Source organism: Cloeon dipterum, chromosome 3 (assembly GCF_949628265.1).
Source record: "Cloeon dipterum chromosome 3, ieCloDipt1.1, whole genome shotgun sequence".
In the NCBI taxonomy this organism is placed as follows: Eukaryota; Metazoa; Arthropoda; class Insecta; order Ephemeroptera; family Baetidae; genus Cloeon; species Cloeon dipterum.
In genome coordinates this window covers 19,237,193-19,256,291 of record NC_088788.1, presented here as the reverse complement: position 1 = coordinate 19,256,291, position 19,099 = coordinate 19,237,193, and the positions used below count along the sequence as shown (strand labels likewise).

The following is a 19,099-nucleotide window of genomic DNA, read 5'->3' as shown; positions in this document are numbered from 1 at the left end:
TGGTAGCGTCTTTTGTTCTCTCTCTCTCTTCGTATTAAGCGTATACTATGCAAACACTTATTTTCCTCTCTCTCACTCTCTTTATCTCTCCACGGTTAATTAGAACATTGTGTCGTTTAATTCAAGTACATATAACCACGCTTGACATTTATCTATTCCTGCACAGGCGTCCACTGCCGGATGCCCCGTTTTAAGTTTAAAACAAGAAGTGCACGTCGACGTTGCATATAGTGATATGATGATTAATTTACTCTACACCGATCAGTGATGACTTTGGGGTGCCTCCACCGCGCCACGCAATCACTCAATTAGCCGAAGTTAATTGCCGATTGACTGATGGCGGGCGCTCCCACGACAGAGGGGAGAATCGCCTGTTTTAATTTTACCAAAATAAATTGTATTTTATGAATCTAGCTCAGCCTGGCACATTTTTCATTTAACGTTCTTGATAAAAATTAATTTAAATCGTAGTAGTAGGAAAAGAGAAACGACCATTTCAGAGTAATAGTTTTAATTTCATCGCAACTAGCACACAAAAGACAAATAAAACGTTGGTATATGCTTGATTAGTTTCAACTTATTTTAGCTGGTTTTGAGCTTGATGAAAATGAAGAAACATTGAAGAAGGCAAGATTCAGCATGTCAATTTTGGCAAGTACATCTCTTAGTCATAGCTATAAATTCAAGTGGGATTTTTCTCCTCTTGTGTGAAGAGCAAATATAGTGAAGTCAAAGAATGGCAAGATAGAAAGTATCCAGTCTGGAGACAGATCACCCGATCAAAAAGTAACGAATTATGTTCCGTCTACATTGTGAAATACACTCATTTCAAATAGTATAAAAATATATCTATCAATACATCTCCTAAAAATTCCGATCAGACAACTTATGACTAAATTGAACTGCTAAATTCTTAACGGTTTAAGTGATTCGTATTGGTTCAACACCTTTAAAAGGTGGCAAAATCTTCATTGCGGACTTTTCAAGCCCCCTCCGATTAAAAAAGCAACAATTACTAATTTTTTGACTAATTAAGCATATGCCCTGAAACACTCTGTTTTGACTCTTCGATCTGAACGGTTTGAAATACATTTTGATGGAATTGAAGGATGGCGTTGAGCAAGCACAATTTAGAGCTACTTTGTTGATCAATTTTTGCCGCCAACGACCAAAGTGACGGCCCCGGTGATGACCGACTTGACTCCATCAAAGCCCGAGTCGACAAATGTCTTCGCAGAGTCGTTCCACGAGATGACCCAGTATGCTAGGTAGAAGTAAATAATGCCCCAGAAAATTTTCTGGACCCACCAAAGCCTGAAAAAATTTATTATATATACTAAATATTTCAATTTAAACTGACATTACCTATTGACGTGTCTCCTTGCCGCTGGCAGCGTTGACAAATCTTCTTTCATGCAATACTGACGAGCGCCGACAATGATGGATTTAAGGTATTCGTCCTGATCGACGTTCCGAGGGTCTTGGAAGAAAGTTTCCCGATCTTTTGGGCACATTTCCGTATTCAATGCTGCAAAGTTGTCGTTCTCGAAGATCCATTCGCGCGTGGTGAAGAAGTGCAGCAAGTGCAGTCCAAACGAGATTCTCTTCTGCAGACGAATCATACTAAAATTGGAAAATTTGGTCTCGATTCCACTCTAAAGTAAAATTATCTCACAATCGCTTCTGTCCGAAAATGAAGAGCAGACAATCGATGAGAATAGCTGGGATCCAATGAAAGAGGTAAACAATGAGCGCGTGGTGGTACTTGTTGCTGCGGATATCGCCATCCGGGAACCAAACTGCCCCCTCGAAGGGGTTTTCGTAGAAATGCTTGCGACCCCTGTTAACCACCTCTCCCCAGGTGATAGGATTCAGTTTGCCCGTCGTGATGTTATACACTTGCAGCTTGTCCTTGTTGACCCTGAAAACCATTTTGATAATTAGAGAAAGTTGCAATGAAGGGTTTTGGCAGGATAAAGAAAGCACCACGCAACATTCCTAATTTTCAAGTTCCCTTAATATGATAATTTGAAGAAAAAGTTAACGAATTCAAAATCTCAGTGAAAGTGTGATTGAGAATTTTTTTATGATTCGATTGCAGATTTTTAAATTAATTCACTATTTTTATATAAATTAATACAAAATGAACCAACTTTTGCCAGATTATTGCAACAAATTTTCATGGTTTCAGTTTCAAGATCAAATAAATAATTCGGAAATAATTTTCCAAGACAAATAAGCAAACGTAAAATGCAATTCAAAAACCCTGAAAGGTGCAAATATTGATTTAATTATATGAGAGGGCAATGGAAAACGCACTTGTCATTTACTCGCTTCCAGGAGGCAGAAATCAGAGAGTTGATGGCGATATCAACAGGAATGACTTCGGCATGGTATTCAGGGTTGCAGTTCATGGACCTGAGGACACCCTTGCCCGCGGCCACCAAGATGCCGACGGGGCCGTTCAAACTGTCCACCCAGCCAGGCTTGGGCTCGTTCAGGGAGGGTACAACTGCAAAAGAATGGTCGATATTGACTATCCTCAACAGGATTTTGTCGTTTCTTATTTGAACAGAGATCATAAATTAACATCTTGAGGTTTGCGCCGAGTCACGACACTGGATAGCGAGTATTGTGTTACGTAAACCGCATCCCAAATGTCACAGTGAGTTGACAAGTTTTCATTGTTTGAATTCTATAGAATGCATTCTGTAGTGCATTACCGATTGAAGGTCTGCAAATGGCAGCAGGAATTTCGCGTTCTGCCCTCTTCACCAGCGTTTCGGCTAATCTTTTCGAAAAGGTGTACGTGTTAGGGTGCGGCGCCAAAACTCTGAAATTCGATCGCAGCATAAGGAGAAACGAAAAAAAATTAATAAAATCACCGCTTACTTCTTTTCAAGTTCAGCGAGCATTTCATCATTCATCCATGTGACCGATTTCATCAAATCCTCCGGCTCATACGGCGAATCGTTGGTTTCTTCTTCCAGCACCAGATGGTCCACGTGGCAGAATGCCGTGGACAAGTGAATGAAAGCCTGACGAGAGTAAAAATTTAATTTTTCGGTGTGAAATGCATTTAATTGTGAGCACACACCTCGAGCTTCTTCATTCCTTTGGCGAGTTCTATCATTTTGGCAGTGCCCGCCGTATTCTGGACGATGGCGTCCTTGAGAGGAGCCTCCAACTTAAGGGTGGCGGCGCTGTGGAACACGATGGACACCTCCCTCTGCAGCAGGGCGCGGTTCTCGGCGCTGATTCCAAGATCTTCAGCGGAAAGGTCACCAGGAATGGCCACGACTTTGGAAGCGGCACCAGGCCGCTCGTTGCGGATGCGCTCAAATACCTGTGTTATTAAAATAATTACAAATGCACGAATTGTTAGCAGCTTTATTGAACGAATGAAGTTATTCTTTCTTTCCTCATGTACCAAAAAGTTTTAAATCAATAAAAAATCTATTCGTCTGAGTGACAATGTTTATGTACTTGATTGTTCTTCCATTGCATCATACATTTAATTTGAGATTCGAACAAGGGATGAAAATAAAATGCTGACTACATAAATTGTGCCGGAAATAAACAACATACGACTGTTTCTAACCTTGACTATGGTATGGCATTTCTATCAAAACGACGCAAGGAAGTAATGTCAATCGCGGAAAACAGGGCAAACTTGCAAATCATCGTTACGAGACCAACAAAAAGTGCGCGGAAGGCTCTAATTCACATAAGACGGCCTTCATTGAATAAAGAAGCCTGCTAGGGTGACTTGTGTTTGCAACTTTGTTGCTAGTGCAGCTGTAATTAAAACGGCATGCTACAAGTGAACGTGCATAATTGACATTTTGCATGCGCGCGAAAAGAAAATATAAGTTGTATAATTCCAGACTGACAGCTGATTAGAAAGCTAGGTGATGCTAATTTGGACCGAGGCGAGGAATAGTGAAATTTAACGCTGCGTTTTTATCTTCACTTCATGTCAACTGCTAATGCGAGAATAAATAATTTTTCAAAGATTTCAAAAGGCAGCCTAGACGAGCCAAAACAATTACGCAATTTTTTGTGGCTACGTGGAACAGTAAATCAACGTCACTACCTGTCGGCGGGGATTTAATAAAAAAAAATGCAGCGCTACAACTTGCCGGATTCATTACAGATTTGAATTTTTTTCAGGTAGATTGTTGTTTAGAAATCGAAAGGTGGTCCTACATAGAAAGGAAACTGGGACATCCAGGTATATTTTTTGTGGTGACATCGGAATCCACGTGAAAGAACAAGTTTAAAATATTCAAAAGCAATAATTTATATAATTAATGCCATTCCCAGATTTTGGCATCAATATTTATTGCATTAGAGAAATGTGCAACACACTTCCTGATCAATATATGGCTTGCTCAAGAGGCTGAAATAAATGCACACACCACAGAAGCAGGTTTAGTCGAATTATCCGTCAAATCTGTCTGGTAGGCCGGCCAGGCAACTTTCACCGAAACGCAATTTTTACAGCTAGAAAGACGCGGACCAGCGCTCGCGCCTTGCCGTGCGAGTTAGTCAGAAAAGAAATTCAGTCCAGATTTTCAAGTTATTACTTGCCACTGGCTAACAGAGAGAGAGAGAACGGAAAGGCCTAATTTTTCGATTCGCACGTAGCTATAAAGTATGTAAAGTGTATAAATTTAAATTTTCAATAGCGATAAAAGCAATGGAGTTCAAATTTATTGCCCGTCATCAAAGCAATTGAGCAACCATTTTTTTTGCTTCGAAAGTCGAAGTGGCCCTACTTAAATCGTTCAAGTACAAAATACAATACCAGAATTATTCAAGATTTTGGTTACTTTTAGCAAAAAGGAGAAAATTTTGCTTGGCCAAGTGTCTTAAAAACTAATGAACTTGACAGTCAAGGGATTAGAGAGTTTCTATTGATTTACTAGAATACTCACAGGCAACTTCAGCATTTCGGTGATTCTTGCATCTTCGGAAAGTCCGCGTTTCGTTCGGAGCAGCAGGTAAATCTTGCCGACATCAGGGCAAGAGTAGAGCAGCTTTTCCACGAGCACCTTGCCCATGAAACCAGATCCACCGGTGATGAAGATGGACCGACCCTTGTACATCTCAGGGATTGTCGGCCACTTGCTCGTGTCCATCGCGTTCCTCGGCGCCATTTTCGCGCTTTCTGCAAACCAAGCGAGAGAAGGACAACATTCAATCACTGCATGAGAATGAGAAGTGCATGTCTCTCATGAATAAACCAAGAATATAAATAAACATATTCAATCTCGCGGCATTCGACGCTGTTATATGGGTTTTATAAAAAGGCAGTCACCTTTCGCCGGCAAATGCGTATTTTATGAACGATACTTCTTCAGTGAATATGAAAGTTTCGCATTGCTCGCGATGTCCGGCATGCGTAGGTCACCTGCTGAGGCAAAGGTTGATGATAGTGAGAGTATGTTGCAGCGCAGACACTAATAAAGGAAAAGCTCTATTTTTAGACGTGTTCAATTCAACCGATCCGATTGCAGGTGAGAGAAATCTATGTGTACGCCGGTACACACAGATAAATGCAGCACCTACTTGGACTAATTATTAAACGCAGTTAAAATTCATCAGCGTGCGCGTTCCACGTGAGCGGCCGCGACACTATCTGGGCCATATTTCGGCCTGAAAGTGAATCTAATTGAAGTGTTAACGATCGCTCGTCGTGCGAAAAAGTGGCTAAGCACGCTTTCGACAACGAAAAAGCCAAGGCTGTTTCAGGCCCCGCTGCCTTTCAACGCAACCGCACACTACTTATTACCAAAAACTAATTTCGCTCTCTGTACGCGGCTGGACCAAAAAATAAAACAAGGAATGTAAAGGAACGAGAAGAAAAAATTGCAATACGATCGGCCGCGAGATTTCTTGAAAAATATTCGCTTTTGAAGGAAAGTGGTTATAATGCAGCAAGATCAACACACGCGAGAGCGAGCGCGCCTCGAGAGGCTTTCACTTTTTGTCGTGTGCGTTGGAAACACTAGAGTTGCACGGCCGCCGAGATGAATTTTCAGCAGAGGCAACAAAAAAAGAAAGAAGTTACGTCCTGCTGATGCCGGATGAATTAGCGTTTTTAAGCCGCATTTGCCAATGCCACACTTGACGCGCTTCAAGGTAGTACTGCATCGCTTTTTGTTCTCCAAAAATTCAACGTGGCCTTTTCTAAACTAAATTTAAGTGAACATGAACCAAACTTAATCAATTAATCAGTTTTCAAAACTAGATTTTAATCGCTAAAAAGATTTAGATCAAACTTTACAAATCAAATTACATTATAAAAAATTTAAGAAAATTTAAACAAATATCAAAGATTTTAAAATTATGTACAAGTACAATTGAGTTTAAATCCAAAACAAAAGTTAAAATAAAAATCATTCATCTCTCACTTCTGATTAAACTAATTTAATGAAAAAGATAAACCTATTAGAATGCTAATTAACAGTTTAAAAAATAATGCTCTTCAGACTTATTGACATTAATGGAAACTAACCTGTTGAATTGACCGAGTCGGACGAAGCTTGCGAACACGGACCAATGTGTGCCTCTCCAAAAGCCCAACTGAGGACTAATGGCAGGCAGGCTTACGGAAGGCAATGTAGACCCACTCTTTCTCTCCTCCGACTTACTCTCTCGCAGCTCGCAGGCGACGGCAGCGACCTGAAACGGGGAGCACTCGTCCCTGCAGCCTTGCAGAATCAAAAGCTGGCTGTGCTGCATTATGGCGAACCTGTTGGATGGATTGTCTGGCTGGTGCGCGCACGGGGCGCTTACGCAACGAGTGAGCCGCGTGCGAACGCAACGTACGCGTTAAATTCGTTTCCGATTGCGTGCACCACTCGGCTCTTTGGGTATGCGTATTTTGTGCTAAACGAAATCTAGATTCTGTCTAGCACACAAGCACGCACGCACATTTATTTGGTATTTAATTGCATAGCTCAGCAGCTCGTGAAGCTCTGTTTATTATCATAGATAAATTTTGCGTTGATGGTTGTTCAAAATTAGTCTATTACTTTTCGTGCTTATACACAGTAGCAATTTTCGAACTAGCCAGCTTACGCACAGGTAGTATTTATGGGTGGGTAACTTTTTGTTCAACTCCGAATTGTATAATAATTTCAATGAATAATTGGCTGCCACAAACTTTTAATGGTATATTTATTCCTCTCAGTCTCCAAAAGAAAGAAACACCGAAAGTCAAAGGAAGAATATTTAATTATCTTCTCATATACTATATCTAAAGCAAAGTGTGATTGAGCTACTTAATAAAACATCAAATATATTAACCCGTGAGTAAATTATATTTTAATATCAACAATATACCATTGGCATGGTTACTTTCGGACATATTTTACCTTCCTGTGCATTTTTATATTGATGGCAAGACCACATCATGTTTAAATTGAAATTTAAACATCTTTACTTGGTCACTGAACACTTCAAATTCATAAGATCATCAAAGTTGAGATGTTCAATTTTCGATTTATATTTAAGAGTATGACGTTTAGAACAAGAAATTGCTAAATTTTTAGAAACCATGACATTTTATTTTAGCTGGCAGCAAATGATTAAATTGAAATTATTACTTCACTTGAACGAATGAAGTCCCTGTAATTAGTAATAATTATTTCTTCCTCTAGATGACGCGGTAGAGAACCTGTCTAAAATGGTGCTAGCGTAAAAATGAAAGTCTCGCTTAGGCGGGACCAGGAGCAAAACCGGCTCATTCGGAAAGAAATACAAAACAGGCTCGCGTCTCCAGGATGTCGCAGAGTAGCCACTAAAAAAGTTATAACATTTGACAGCCTCTCGTTACGAAAGGAACAAGGTGTCGTGCAGTGCGTGTTTGATCGCAACGCGGCTAATTCCGTTGAATTTGAGAGAATTAGGAAGATTAGCGCGTGCTGCGGCATTTCCGTAAAATTATGCAAAAGGTGCGCTTGCTATGTTGGAGTCGCGCGCAAGTCGTTCATTGATTCGCGTCCGCCTCTAGCTCTGCTTTTTATTGTGAGTCCTGCTGACGGACGAGAGATGGAGAAAGCCCTTGCTCTCGAGAAACAGTTGAGCCGCTTGAGTGTTTCATTATCGAACCGATCAATGCGCGCTCTTCACTTTTTGCCTGAGTTTGCGGGCCGATTTATTTGCAGCGACCGATCCACGCAAATTGCTCTCACGCCTTTCAGATTTTTTGCCCAGCTAAATTATTAATTGCCTCTTATAGTAATGCGTCCACTGAGTTCAGTGAAGAAGTGAGCGTTCACTTGTATTATAAAAATAATAAGTTAAATTTATATACGCCGTTGAAAAAAATATGAAGTTCGAGAGGAGCCGCAAAAGTATGACAAAATTGGGCTCTTCTGAACTAATATCAACAACTCTGCCTTTTATATGAGAAAAGTTTACTTTGCTCTACAACAAGTTCGTACGGGTTTTCGACATCGCATACGCACCAAATTTATTTTCATTTAATAAAGTTCAAACATTTAACAGAATTGATTTCACCTCGTTTAATATAAGAGCCTTATTGGAATAAGTGAAAAATTTTTATCTATATTTGGCATATTTTTTTAGAAAATAGATTTAATAAAAATTCCGGGTTTCAAAATTTCATTGATACAAGCTGTTTTAATAGCATTCCTGGCGCTTGCTTGAAAATTTCTTTATATTTCTCAGCAAAATGTGTTCTTCAAATTGCAGAACTATACTTTAAGTACAACTTTTTTATTAAATCGATTAAATCCTATTTTGATTGGGTTAGTTCATATTATGAATCATGAGATTTTTTCCTTCTAGAAATTTTGTTCTGAGAGAAGCAGGATTCCTCGTCTCCTTTGAAATCCTCCCTAAAAAAATTGATGTAATTTTTCGCTAGGAAATTTGTAGGAGAGAATCGTGGAGCAGGGAGGGAGTGACACATTTCTATTTTTCTCATCTTCGTTACACCGAATGTTAGCAACTGATTGTGAGTGCAGTCAATCGTAAATCATTTTTGTAACGGCTGGGTGATTTAAAATCCTTTTCAGATTGCTGCAGGGCTGATTTTGTTGGTAAAGCACTCTTCATGAGGTATCCTAGGCCAAAACAGGCTCTTTAATGGTAATTTGTTAAACCTAAAACCACTGGGAATCTGATTTTGAACCAAATTATAAATTTTGTATGACTATTTATCCTCGTTTCAGAAACATTGAAGCCAAATTTCAATTTTGTGAAAGTGTTAACTTCGTAAATTTAGATAATTTAAGCTCTACATTATTTCAAAAGCAATTGGGCGTAGTAGAGCTAACAATGAGAAAAAATTAAAATTAATTTTTATTCGACCCAAATTTTAAATGAAGTGTCGCAAAAACAAGCAAAGAACTTTGATTTTCATATATATTTTTTGTCTGCGTTAGTCACATTTTTGTGTCGTAAAAGAAAACTTACCTACTTAATGTTCTATCACAATTTTCACCTGCCTATTTCTTAATTTTCAGTCTGCAATACCATTAGTACATTCATTCATTTTCATGATTATATTTTACATATATTAATTTTTATACTATATTGCTCAAGGTTAGTTGTTCAATATTATGAAAGAAACGGACCAACCACTCTCGTAGCTCATAGTAATAATAATTTTTCTTTGGAGAATAAATATTCCGACTAAGTAAGCGGCTTATTTTCTAAGTAGGAGATAACGCAGTATTTAATTTTTATTAAGTATTAAAACCAAGTCGCATCTTTAAAACTGTTTTTATTATATTATAACAAAGGTAAAAAGACATGTAAAAAAATAAATGCTATAATAAACATTAATATTTAATGAATAATTAAATTATGTAGTTAAGAGATAAAAATTATAACAATTTTTAACTGTTGTAAAACAAAGTTTAAAGAATTAAACGGTGCAAATAAAATTTTGCTGTCTGAACGTTAAAAAACTCCGTGCAAATGGCAGCCGCGGAGCACAACAAACGAGCTGCAGGGAGGGCGGATATCGATCAGCCTTGACGCGGACCGTCGAGTGCCGAGCGACGGACGGACGGACAGAGAAGTCCCGTGGCCGTCGAGGGGCCGTCGGCATGCGACGACGCGAGCAAGTGGCCTCGGCGAAATTAATAAGGCCGCGATGATCGTGAAGAGGCAGGCGATCAAACTCATCTTCGGCGCCGGGGCGTTGATGCTAGTCGGGCAGTTGCTGATGCTGCGGCTGCTGCGACCACCGGTGCCCTTCCGCCTCGAGCCGGTGTCCCAATTCGTCAACGTGACCGCCGCCATCCCGCTGCCCATCATCCTGCTTGACCGCGCCGTCCTCACCCAGCTGTCCGACATGTGTCCCTTCTGCAATCTGCAGCACCCTGTCGCCTTCGCCTCCCTCTACAAGCACATCCACGAGGTTCAGGTATACACGTCAAACAAAACTTATAATTTTTTTAAAATCAGTTGCATGGATTCTCTCTAAAATGAAGATTTCCTAATTAATTTAAATAATTTTAATACTCTCCCAAAGTTATCAAACCCTAGAATTTCGTAGAAAAGCTTTTTGACGAAGTTAGCAAATTAATCATAAACAATATTTGTGTGGTAGGGACTCCAAATTTTGCAAAGTAGAGATCTGATGAAAACATTGTCATTGAAAACAATGTTTCTTTTCATGATTCCGAAACGAAATATGGCTCACATGAAAACTGTTGATGCGAAGGAAAATGATGGTTTGAATTGTTACAGAGTCCGGACTCAAAAATAATAAATGAGCAGTTTTTCAGGAAAAAATAAAACATAATTATTTAGGATAGGTTGGCTCCTGACTGATTATTTTAGGAAAAAAACAAAAAATGAATTTTCATGTGAGCAGCCAAACTGATTTAGATTGGAAATTATATTATCTGAAATCAGAATTAAAACCACAATATGAGCAAAAAAAATTAATTTTTAAGCGTTTGATAAAATATATTCTAAGAAGAATTCATTGTTATTGCAGATTCAAATATTTCTCAAATTGGTCTGTGTTGCTTGAGGATGCCTTAAATTTTTTTATTTATTTTATAATAGAAGAAATTATCATTGCTAGACATAAATCAGTAAATTATAAATCACTACTCAGTAATCCGTCAATTCATGAATAAACATTCCACCAAAAGGAAATAACATTTATTTATCTTTTTACAGAGTCTGCAATCCGTCCTGGACGCCGCTGGCTTTAAGTCGACCATCCTGCTGAACACGCTACCCGTGGAGCCGGCGGCGCCCAAGGTGGTGCGTGATGTGCCCACCGGCTTTCTGATCGCAAAGGATGGTGTGGTCATCCACCTGGTGCTGCTCCACGAGCGCGCTGACAGCTACTGGTGGTTTGGCGCCGTGCAGAGCGACTTTGGTATCAAGCAGAAGCTGCTGGACTTTGGCCTGCCGGGCCACGCCCCCACCCTCGACATCATGATTGATGAGGGTGCCGTCGACAGGTCCGTCTCGTCGACCCTGACTCACTTTGAGCTGATGATGAGCTCCGTTGCAGATTCAAAGGCGTGCTTGTGGAGGTGCAGGGCCTGAACCTGATGGTGCCGTCCAGCATCGACCTGTATCTGGAGCAGAGGTCGTCAGACCACTTCATCGAGTGTAGCCACAGCCGCGCGGCCGCCTTCTTTGACGAGTTTGGTGACGACGACTCATCCGAAGCTTTAAAATTCAAGCACAAGGCGTGGAAACTTTTGACCACGGCCAAGCAGGTGCTCGACCAGCTCAACATTCCCTTCTGGCTCTCCAGCGGCACTTGTTTAGGTCAGCAAAACTTTTCACAAAGTGGCAAAGTTTGCCTTTCGCAGCCTGGCTGCTCCTCCTGAATAAGAACAAAACTAGTTTCAAATAATTTCGCAATAGTTTTGCAATAGAGCCAGCAACTTTCAGTTTATATTTCTCCAAAAAACAAGTCGACAAATATTTAAAATAAAAACCATAAGGAAAATCCTGCTATGACTTGAAAATATTGTTTGTTCCTTAAAATACTTACAAACTCATTTCTTGCGTTTACGGACATATGCCACCTATTCACGAACTGAAGAGCCCGATTTTGTGCTCTCTCTCGAACTTGTTAAAGTTGCTCATGTTGCTTAAATTATTTACTCATTTTCAGGCTATTACCGTCAGTGTGATTTGATTACCCACAGCAAAGATGTAGATCTAGGCATCATGGCTGCAGACTACTCAACCAACTTGATCCCCGAATTCCAGAAACGAGGTTTCAAACTGAAACACGTCTTTGGGAGGATCAACGACTCTTTTGAGATATCCTTCGTGTACGACGATCTCAAACTCGACCTATTCTTCTTCTACCGTGAAGGAAGTAGCATCTGGAATGGTGGAACACAGGCTAAATCTGGCTTGAAATTTAAGTGAGTTCAAAAATAAAATTTTGTGATTTAGTCAAGTATTATGTTTATAGATCACAACAAGAAAAAATTAATACGACTCTTTACGAAAGAAAAACTCCTGCAAATTTATTTTTCCTCAAGCTTGAGTTTCTTATAAAATTTTACATTTTATATATGTATGCTGTTTAATAACTCAAATGTGGCCACAAAAAAGTCCAGTTTTTTAATATTATCGCTATATTTTTTCGTTTAATTTGTTTCTAGCATTGAATATTGGTGACAGTTAACAAGTATGGTGTTACTTTGCCTCCCGAGAACAAGTGACTTTATCAAGTAGCCACAAATAAGTGATATAATTCTTATTAGACTAAACATTAATCTTCAATTATTATCAATCGCTAATGATGACTCTGATGCCAATCTTTCTATATTTTACCTTTTCATAAAATAAATTTTATTCAACGTTTTATTTTGTCCTGCTTTTCAGGTACGTGTTCCCCTCATTCACGTTGTGTTGGACCGAGTTTCTGCAGCTGAAGGTGCGAGTGCCATGTGAAACCCTTTCCTATATTTTGGCCAACTATGGTTCCGGTTGGTCGACTCCTCAGCGGGCGTGGGACTGGAAGAGCAGTCCTCCAAACGTGCGTCCCAATGGTGAGTGGGAAAAGAAGGACTGGCCTGAGGTCATCCAGGTCTACTACTGATTGTGAACAAAAGTGATTTACAGAGATCAAAATTTAAAATTTTGACAGCTTTTTTACACATTAAAGAATTAATGACAGTTTACAATATTTGCTAGAGCGTTGAGTGAGAATTAATTTTATTTGTTTTTAAAACAATTTTCATGACATTTGAAACGTAACTATCTTGGTTCATTTATTTTTGTACTTATTTTTGTGAAAATTATATTTTTGGTGCCAAAGAAATCTTGCCTGTCAAATCTGGCCAGCGTTGTTATTTTTGTTATTTTCATTCCAATTTTATCCCCAGCAGCGCTTTGCTCACTGACTGCGCAGTTGTAACCTACTTAGTCACGTAAATTAAATTTCTGCTGGTGCAAAACTAAATAACACCTTCACCAGTGTGTTGTGTACATCCGCATTACCATTTAAATTAATTTAACTTTGTCATTTTCACTCGCAAACGAGTGGTTTACCTGCTTACTTAAATATATGCAACAATTGTTCCTCTCTGCAAAATGTTTTAATAATTGCATGTTGTATGCAAACAATAATTAAAAGATGTTTTGACTCCACTGCCCGTCTCATCGGGTAATATGCCTTGCTGAATAAAAATCGGTGATTATATTGAAATTTGAATTTTATTATATGTACTAAATTTTGACATCTTAGTTTATTATATGGTGCTCTTTAAGGAAGCGCTGAAAATGGAATTTTTATTATTTAAAATGTGAAATAGAAGTAGGTGAGCTGCAACACACACCAAAAATCTAATACAAGGTAAAAACCTTTTTGACAGTAACTTATTTTTGTACATTACAAGTCCAGCCAATTTTTTGCTCCGCTCAATTTTCGGAAAGGGTTTTTTCGCTACATTTTTTCACAGTTGCATAGCAATTTTAGATTCTTGATGTAAAATAAAATAAAAGTTTATCTTAATATTGAAAGTGACAAATAAATAAATACACATTAGAATCTCTGTCGTTTGGCACGGCTCCATGCCAATCAAAGAGTAATTTCTGAGTCTTTTGCCGACCCGCCTAGGATGATGCCGTTCTGATCGATATCGTACTCGGGCTGATCCGGGTAGTCGTAGATGTTCCTGCAAAAGAAAGAGTTGTGTGAGTGACGGTTGGTTGAGAAGGCGGGCGGGGCCACCCACCGCGACGCGACAATGTCCAGGGCATCATCGTCGTCCTCAAACTCGTAAGCTTCATTAATCACGCCGCGCATCGGCTCAGGGTTCGCGTAAGAATTCCTCTCCTCGTCTGCAAACGCACCAGATTAATTTTCTGCCCGGCAATTAAAATCGCACTAGCTTACAGTAGAATTTTCGGCTGGCGGCGTCGTTGACGGGCTGGTCAATCACCAGGTAAGGAGGCACTTGGGCCTGCGGCGACGAAACACTCGCGTCCGCCTGCGGCCACAGCGAGTCTGTCTTCTCGTTCGGCACCATCAAATTTCTACGAAGGAATTAGATCGCATTCATTACACTAGAAGCACAATAGGTGCTTATATAAGAAATTGTTTTTGCACTTGGAAGAAGAGCACACGTGTCGAGTACAAAGAGGGGCAGGGACAAAGCAATTTAATCGAAATTAACGTCACGTGTGCGTCATACTTTTAATTGAATCAACTTTCAGTGCAATTAAATATTTATCTACTCTAATAGGATTTTTTCAACCAAGAAATTCACCCAATAGTTGATCTGTAGATCCTGACTCTCCACGCGAGCATGATGGTGCCAATGAAGAGGAAAACGATGCCGAAGAAAACACCAAGCCACCAGAAAAACAAATCGCTTGAGGGCTTTTCGTAGTAAGTCAGCCAATCCGGCAGTGTTCTGTTGCTGGTCCACATTTTCTCCAGACTTATAACGCTCAACTCATAGGGTTTATTCGGATCCTCCAAAAACGCAGGTACGGCCAGTTTTATTTCGCTGCAATATTCTGCGTTTGGCCAGTTTAGCGGACACTGGCGCAGAGACAAAAGCTGCACGTGTTCTGGCCTGTAATTTCACTTGCGTTAGATAGGACTTCTTTCATGCTCTTTCCATCAATATTAATTGAGCGTGATGTAATTACCTTATTGGTTGCTCCAGGGCGATTTCTGCTATCCTGCAATACTCGTTTGACTTGTCCGCGATGATCTGGCGGAATTCTTCAGTTCGATCGGCAAGCTAGAATATTTTTAAAATAGAGAAGAGAGTCAAAGGCTGTTTTCCACTTTGCAGGCTTTATGTACGAACTTTTTTTTAGAAATAGTGTCCTAAAATAAATTTAACCAACCAGGGTTTTTGGACAAAGCCTACTAAATCAACAATTAAAAAACCTAAAAGACAAAAATCCGTGCAGAAACTAATTATTTAATGTGAAATGTAAAGTATAAATATTTCATTTGATTCAATACATTTTTAACTGCTTAAAATTAAAAAAGCGTCTTTTCATCCCAGAAAATTACCTCAAAAAAATTGTAATTTTTGATTGTTCCATTTTTAGAAAAACAATTCAAACAAATATTTTGTCTGGGATAAATGCAACTAGGATGGAATTTCGCCCTAATATGAGAATCAAGAATTTGTTTAATCACATTTTGCGGCAGGATTCCTCCCACGTAGACCATGTAGGATGGCCAAGGCTCGTCATCCGGAGGTTGGGGCAGCGGCGTCGTTGTGATAGGTGTGGTTGGAGGAGGCGTTGGAACATCTGCAATTATCATTCGAAATGTATCTTCAACTGGCTGAGGTGCAGTTGTTTAATCGTTACCGAAAGTCGTGAACCTCAACTTGAATCCAAGCATGCCATTGGCTTTTCTTTGCTGTGGGCCTGCAGGTCTTTCTCCAACCTTCAGACGCAGCGAGAAGTCGTCTCTGGCAGGCATCACGACGTGCACGGGATTTTTCACGTTCCAAGTAAAAATCGCTGTTTGCTTGATGTTTGTTGTGGTGCCTGATATAGTTAATTATTAGCTGACAAAGAGGATTTTTTACGATAATTGCCTCTAAAAAGAACACTGTGATATTCATGGTGGGGAAAATTTGAAATTTTATTGATGATGTCGGCAGAGACTAAAATCCCTAGGATTAATATTTGCCGAGTAGTGTTAAATGAAAAATAGAAGCACATCTGCCATTGTTACAAGAAAAAATTGAAAGGAAAAAGGATAATTTAATTATGGAGAAATAAACAGAATTGAATTGAATTGATAAGAGAAAAACCTTTTTTTGGGTGTTTTCAAATTAAATTTTTCTGCCCCACCTATTTAAAATAAATCTTATTTATTATAAAAGTCAAAATGAAAACAAAAACACAAACTTAGCGGCATGTTTGTTTAAAAAATCTTGCTACTGCATTTTTTACAAACCTGGATTGATGACAAGGTAGTCCCCATAATTTGCTTCCAGTGAGAGCCACTCGAGGGTGACGTTGACCCCGAGGCCGGTCGAAGGCAACCCTGCACGGCACTCCAATCCCTGGGTCGGGTTCTCGACTTGGATCACATTAGGAGCGACCTGCGCGCATTTCAATTGAGTGGAACAAGTTTTTTGATTGCCGCGCGTCACATTACGCTACAGAAATTAATCGGTTTTCATCGTGGTACATACCGTGGTGCACACCTCAAAGTCAGATTTTGCGGGCAGCAGTCCATTTGTAGCTGTCGCGACTGTGAATAATAATGAGTTAATTTATCACGAGGGCGCGCATAAATTTAATTCAGCGCAGAGAAAGAAATAAATAAAAACAGAATGGCGAATGGCTAAAGTTGATCGCAACACTTTCTATTTTCGTGGCGTGAGGCCGATGTGTCAAAACTATTAATATTCCAATTTTGTCGTCATGTTTACACGAATATTGGAATTAAAAAGTTTATATGACCAATTCATGACTACATAACAAGATCATTGTAATAAATAAAGAATTAAAATGATTCATTACTTATTAAAATGAGCTTGGATTGAATTTTAAATAAGTTATTTTGATACATTTGCTCTAGTCTTCATGCCGAGCGAAAGAAATATTTGTTAAACAATGACACCTTAAAAATTAATTTAGACTGTATGTTTCAACGCAATAAAATAATTGAAAAATAATAACAATATCGATAGATGTGAAACGTAGATTTCATGACTGTTACTATTCTAATCATTAGTTTCCAGCGCGGTGCTTCATAGGCAGTTGACACGGAGAGGCTAAAACAATTATACAAAAATTGCGCTCGCAGTAATCGACTTTAATTCACAATGCCAATGCAGAATTTCGCGCGTGAATTGGTGCGTGCTGCCAAAAGCGGCTGCCGATTGCGTGCATGTCTAATTGCTAATTAGTTTTGCGCCGTGCGCCTCCCGAGGCACACAGGCACAGGGCACGAGAAATAATAGCAGCAGCCGCAGCAATTATCCAATCTCGCGCGACGACGTGGATTGATTTTTGCCTGGGAACAAAAGTTAAAAATTTATGGTCTGCCCGTTGGCCTTGCTCCTTGCTTCAAATGAAATAAAAAACAAATGCAGTGTTTATGAGCGCAAGAAGTGCACATACATACACAATGCAGCCTAGTTTGCAGGTGCACTATTTTAATGCATGTGCATTTAAGAAATAAACATCAATATCAAGTGCAAGTGTGTGGATTTAGGCCACGGCCTCCTCCGCCGTTCATTGTTCGCTACCTATGGATGTTTGTGTACGTGAGCTATTTTCTAATTTGAATTAAAGGTTAAGCCAAGAAATAATATAATTTGATGGAGAGGAACACATGTGCGCGCGCGCTCCCATTTGAATTAATATCTGTGTTAATCGAGGTGTGGTGCAAATTAAGATGAGAGCACCTGCAAGGCTTACGCCTCTGCGTGCAGAATAACGTTAACGCCGAGAGTGAGACATCCGATTTTGGACTGACACCACCTGAAATCTGAAACCTATTGTTTCCAGCTGATTCTCGCTTCAACCTACGATATTTCACTTCTTAAGAAGCACACTTTCAAATATATCAGCTGTCTAAGAAAGAGATTATTCAATTCCTTTTGATTAATATAAAGGAGGAGTTGTTGAATAGCAATAAGATAAAGATATAAGGACCTGCAAAAGAAACCATTTTAATCAAAATATGCTCTATGTAAATCTTTTATTGAAAGCTACAAACGCTCGAAACAATTCTGAAAAATTATCACAGTTCGTTTACAAAGTAAAATAATTCACGACCTTTCTTTGAGCTATCGATTTTCAGGGTTACATCCCCCTTAAAAATTTTCAGGTTCAGAGCTAAAATGAAGCCCGTGAAATTTATGCACAAGTACGCCAAGTTTCATTGCATCGAGATACCTTCAAATTCAAATTTTTAGTTTGTAATCCTCGTATTAAATTGAATAAACTTAGCTAAATTAATTCTTAGAAAAATAAAATCCAGTATGTCATCAAAACTGTTAAGACCTTATGGTTCTTAATCCCGCTGCTGACGGTCACGATTTATCTTGGTGTTATCGTATTATTTTCATTGAATGTGCATTTATGACACTGGAAATATTTGTTCTAACTCAAAGAGAATAAGAAAGAATTGGGCAATTTTAGGCTTATATAGTTGAGCCCAAATTTTACTACGGGCGTAGAAAAATATGTGGCCCAAGCATTTACGGAATACAACCTGCTTGACATTGATGTAAGTCACATTGCCTAAATTACACCAGGCACTGCAACCTCTTTTTTAGATCTTTTGCCGCATGATTTCAGATAACTTTATTATCCACCACTTCAAGGCCGCTACAGCACTTATTTCGAGGAAAAGTCGATATTCTGCAATTAACATCTGCATAAGGCCCAGCCCTGTGCACTGATTGCGACTACAATTAAATGCTCCATATAAAATGGGAACAATCAGTTGTAAAATTAAGTCACCTAGGCAAAGAAAGGCAAAAATACTCACGATTTAAAATAAGGGCAATAAAGGCAACAAAGTGCCGCTGCCAAGAGCACGTCATTTCATCCACTAGAGCAGTGTCTTCCGCCTGCGAGAGAACACTGCGTCAAGCAATTTAATCTGGACGCCGATAAG

The 19,099-nt window shown here is 39.3% G+C and overlaps 3 protein-coding genes across 5 annotated transcripts in view; 1 reads left to right on the top strand and 2 right to left on the bottom strand.

Annotated features, from left to right (window-relative positions):
- The window catches only part of LOC135940734 (putative fatty acyl-CoA reductase CG5065), a 54,964-nt gene extending 48,291 nt beyond the window's left edge, over positions 1 to 6,673 (bottom strand). Inside the window, exons 1-9 of one of the 2 annotated variants that reach the window (XR_010574915.1) lie at positions 6,524 to 6,673; positions 4,941 to 5,173; positions 3,098 to 3,346; positions 2,893 to 3,038; positions 2,724 to 2,833; positions 2,320 to 2,512; positions 1,676 to 1,921; positions 1,366 to 1,623; positions 1,054 to 1,314 (exon numbers count right to left, since the gene is read on the bottom strand). Coding sequence is in view for 1 of the 2 variants with exons in the window: in XM_065485759.1 (XP_065341831.1) it covers positions 1,149 to 1,314; positions 1,366 to 1,623; positions 1,676 to 1,921; positions 2,320 to 2,512; positions 2,724 to 2,833; positions 2,893 to 3,038; positions 3,098 to 3,346; positions 4,941 to 5,162 (1,590 nt within the window). In the remaining variant the exon portion in view is untranslated. Of the gene's footprint in view, positions 1 to 20; positions 1,315 to 1,365; positions 1,624 to 1,675; positions 1,922 to 2,319; positions 2,513 to 2,723; positions 2,834 to 2,892; positions 3,039 to 3,097; positions 3,347 to 4,940; positions 5,174 to 6,523 lie in introns of those variants that run through there. The other variant, XM_065485759.1, reaches the window with a different exon arrangement.
- A 3,211-nt stretch (positions 6,674 to 9,884) lies between these two features.
- On the top strand, positions 9,885 to 13,687 carry LOC135940739 (ribitol-5-phosphate transferase FKTN-like). The gene is made up of 5 exons (XM_065485765.1): positions 9,885 to 10,411; positions 11,179 to 11,468; positions 11,522 to 11,784; positions 12,137 to 12,395; positions 12,862 to 13,687. Exons 1-5 carry the CDS (start codon positions 10,139 to 10,141, stop codon positions 13,076 to 13,078), a joined length of 1,302 nt encoding a protein of 433 aa, XP_065341837.1. The 5' UTR covers positions 9,885 to 10,138; the 3' UTR covers positions 13,079 to 13,687.
- On the bottom strand, positions 13,677 to 19,099 carry LOC135940737 (uncharacterized). Of its 2 annotated transcripts, XM_065485763.1 has the most exons (10): positions 18,971 to 19,099; positions 16,659 to 16,717; positions 16,418 to 16,565; positions 15,820 to 16,002; positions 15,644 to 15,759; positions 15,139 to 15,233; positions 14,751 to 15,062; positions 14,378 to 14,517; positions 14,217 to 14,322; positions 13,677 to 14,156 (listed from the first exon to the last, which is right to left on the bottom strand). In XM_065485763.1, exons 1-10 carry the CDS (start codon positions 19,023 to 19,025, stop codon positions 14,060 to 14,062), a joined length of 1,311 nt encoding a protein of 436 aa, XP_065341835.1. In that variant the 5' UTR covers positions 19,026 to 19,099; the 3' UTR covers positions 13,677 to 14,059. The 2 variants fall into 2 exon arrangements, with proteins under 2 accessions (XP_065341835.1, XP_065341836.1); XM_065485764.1 differs by lacking the exon at positions 14,751 to 15,062 and having other exon boundaries at positions 18,971 to 19,098.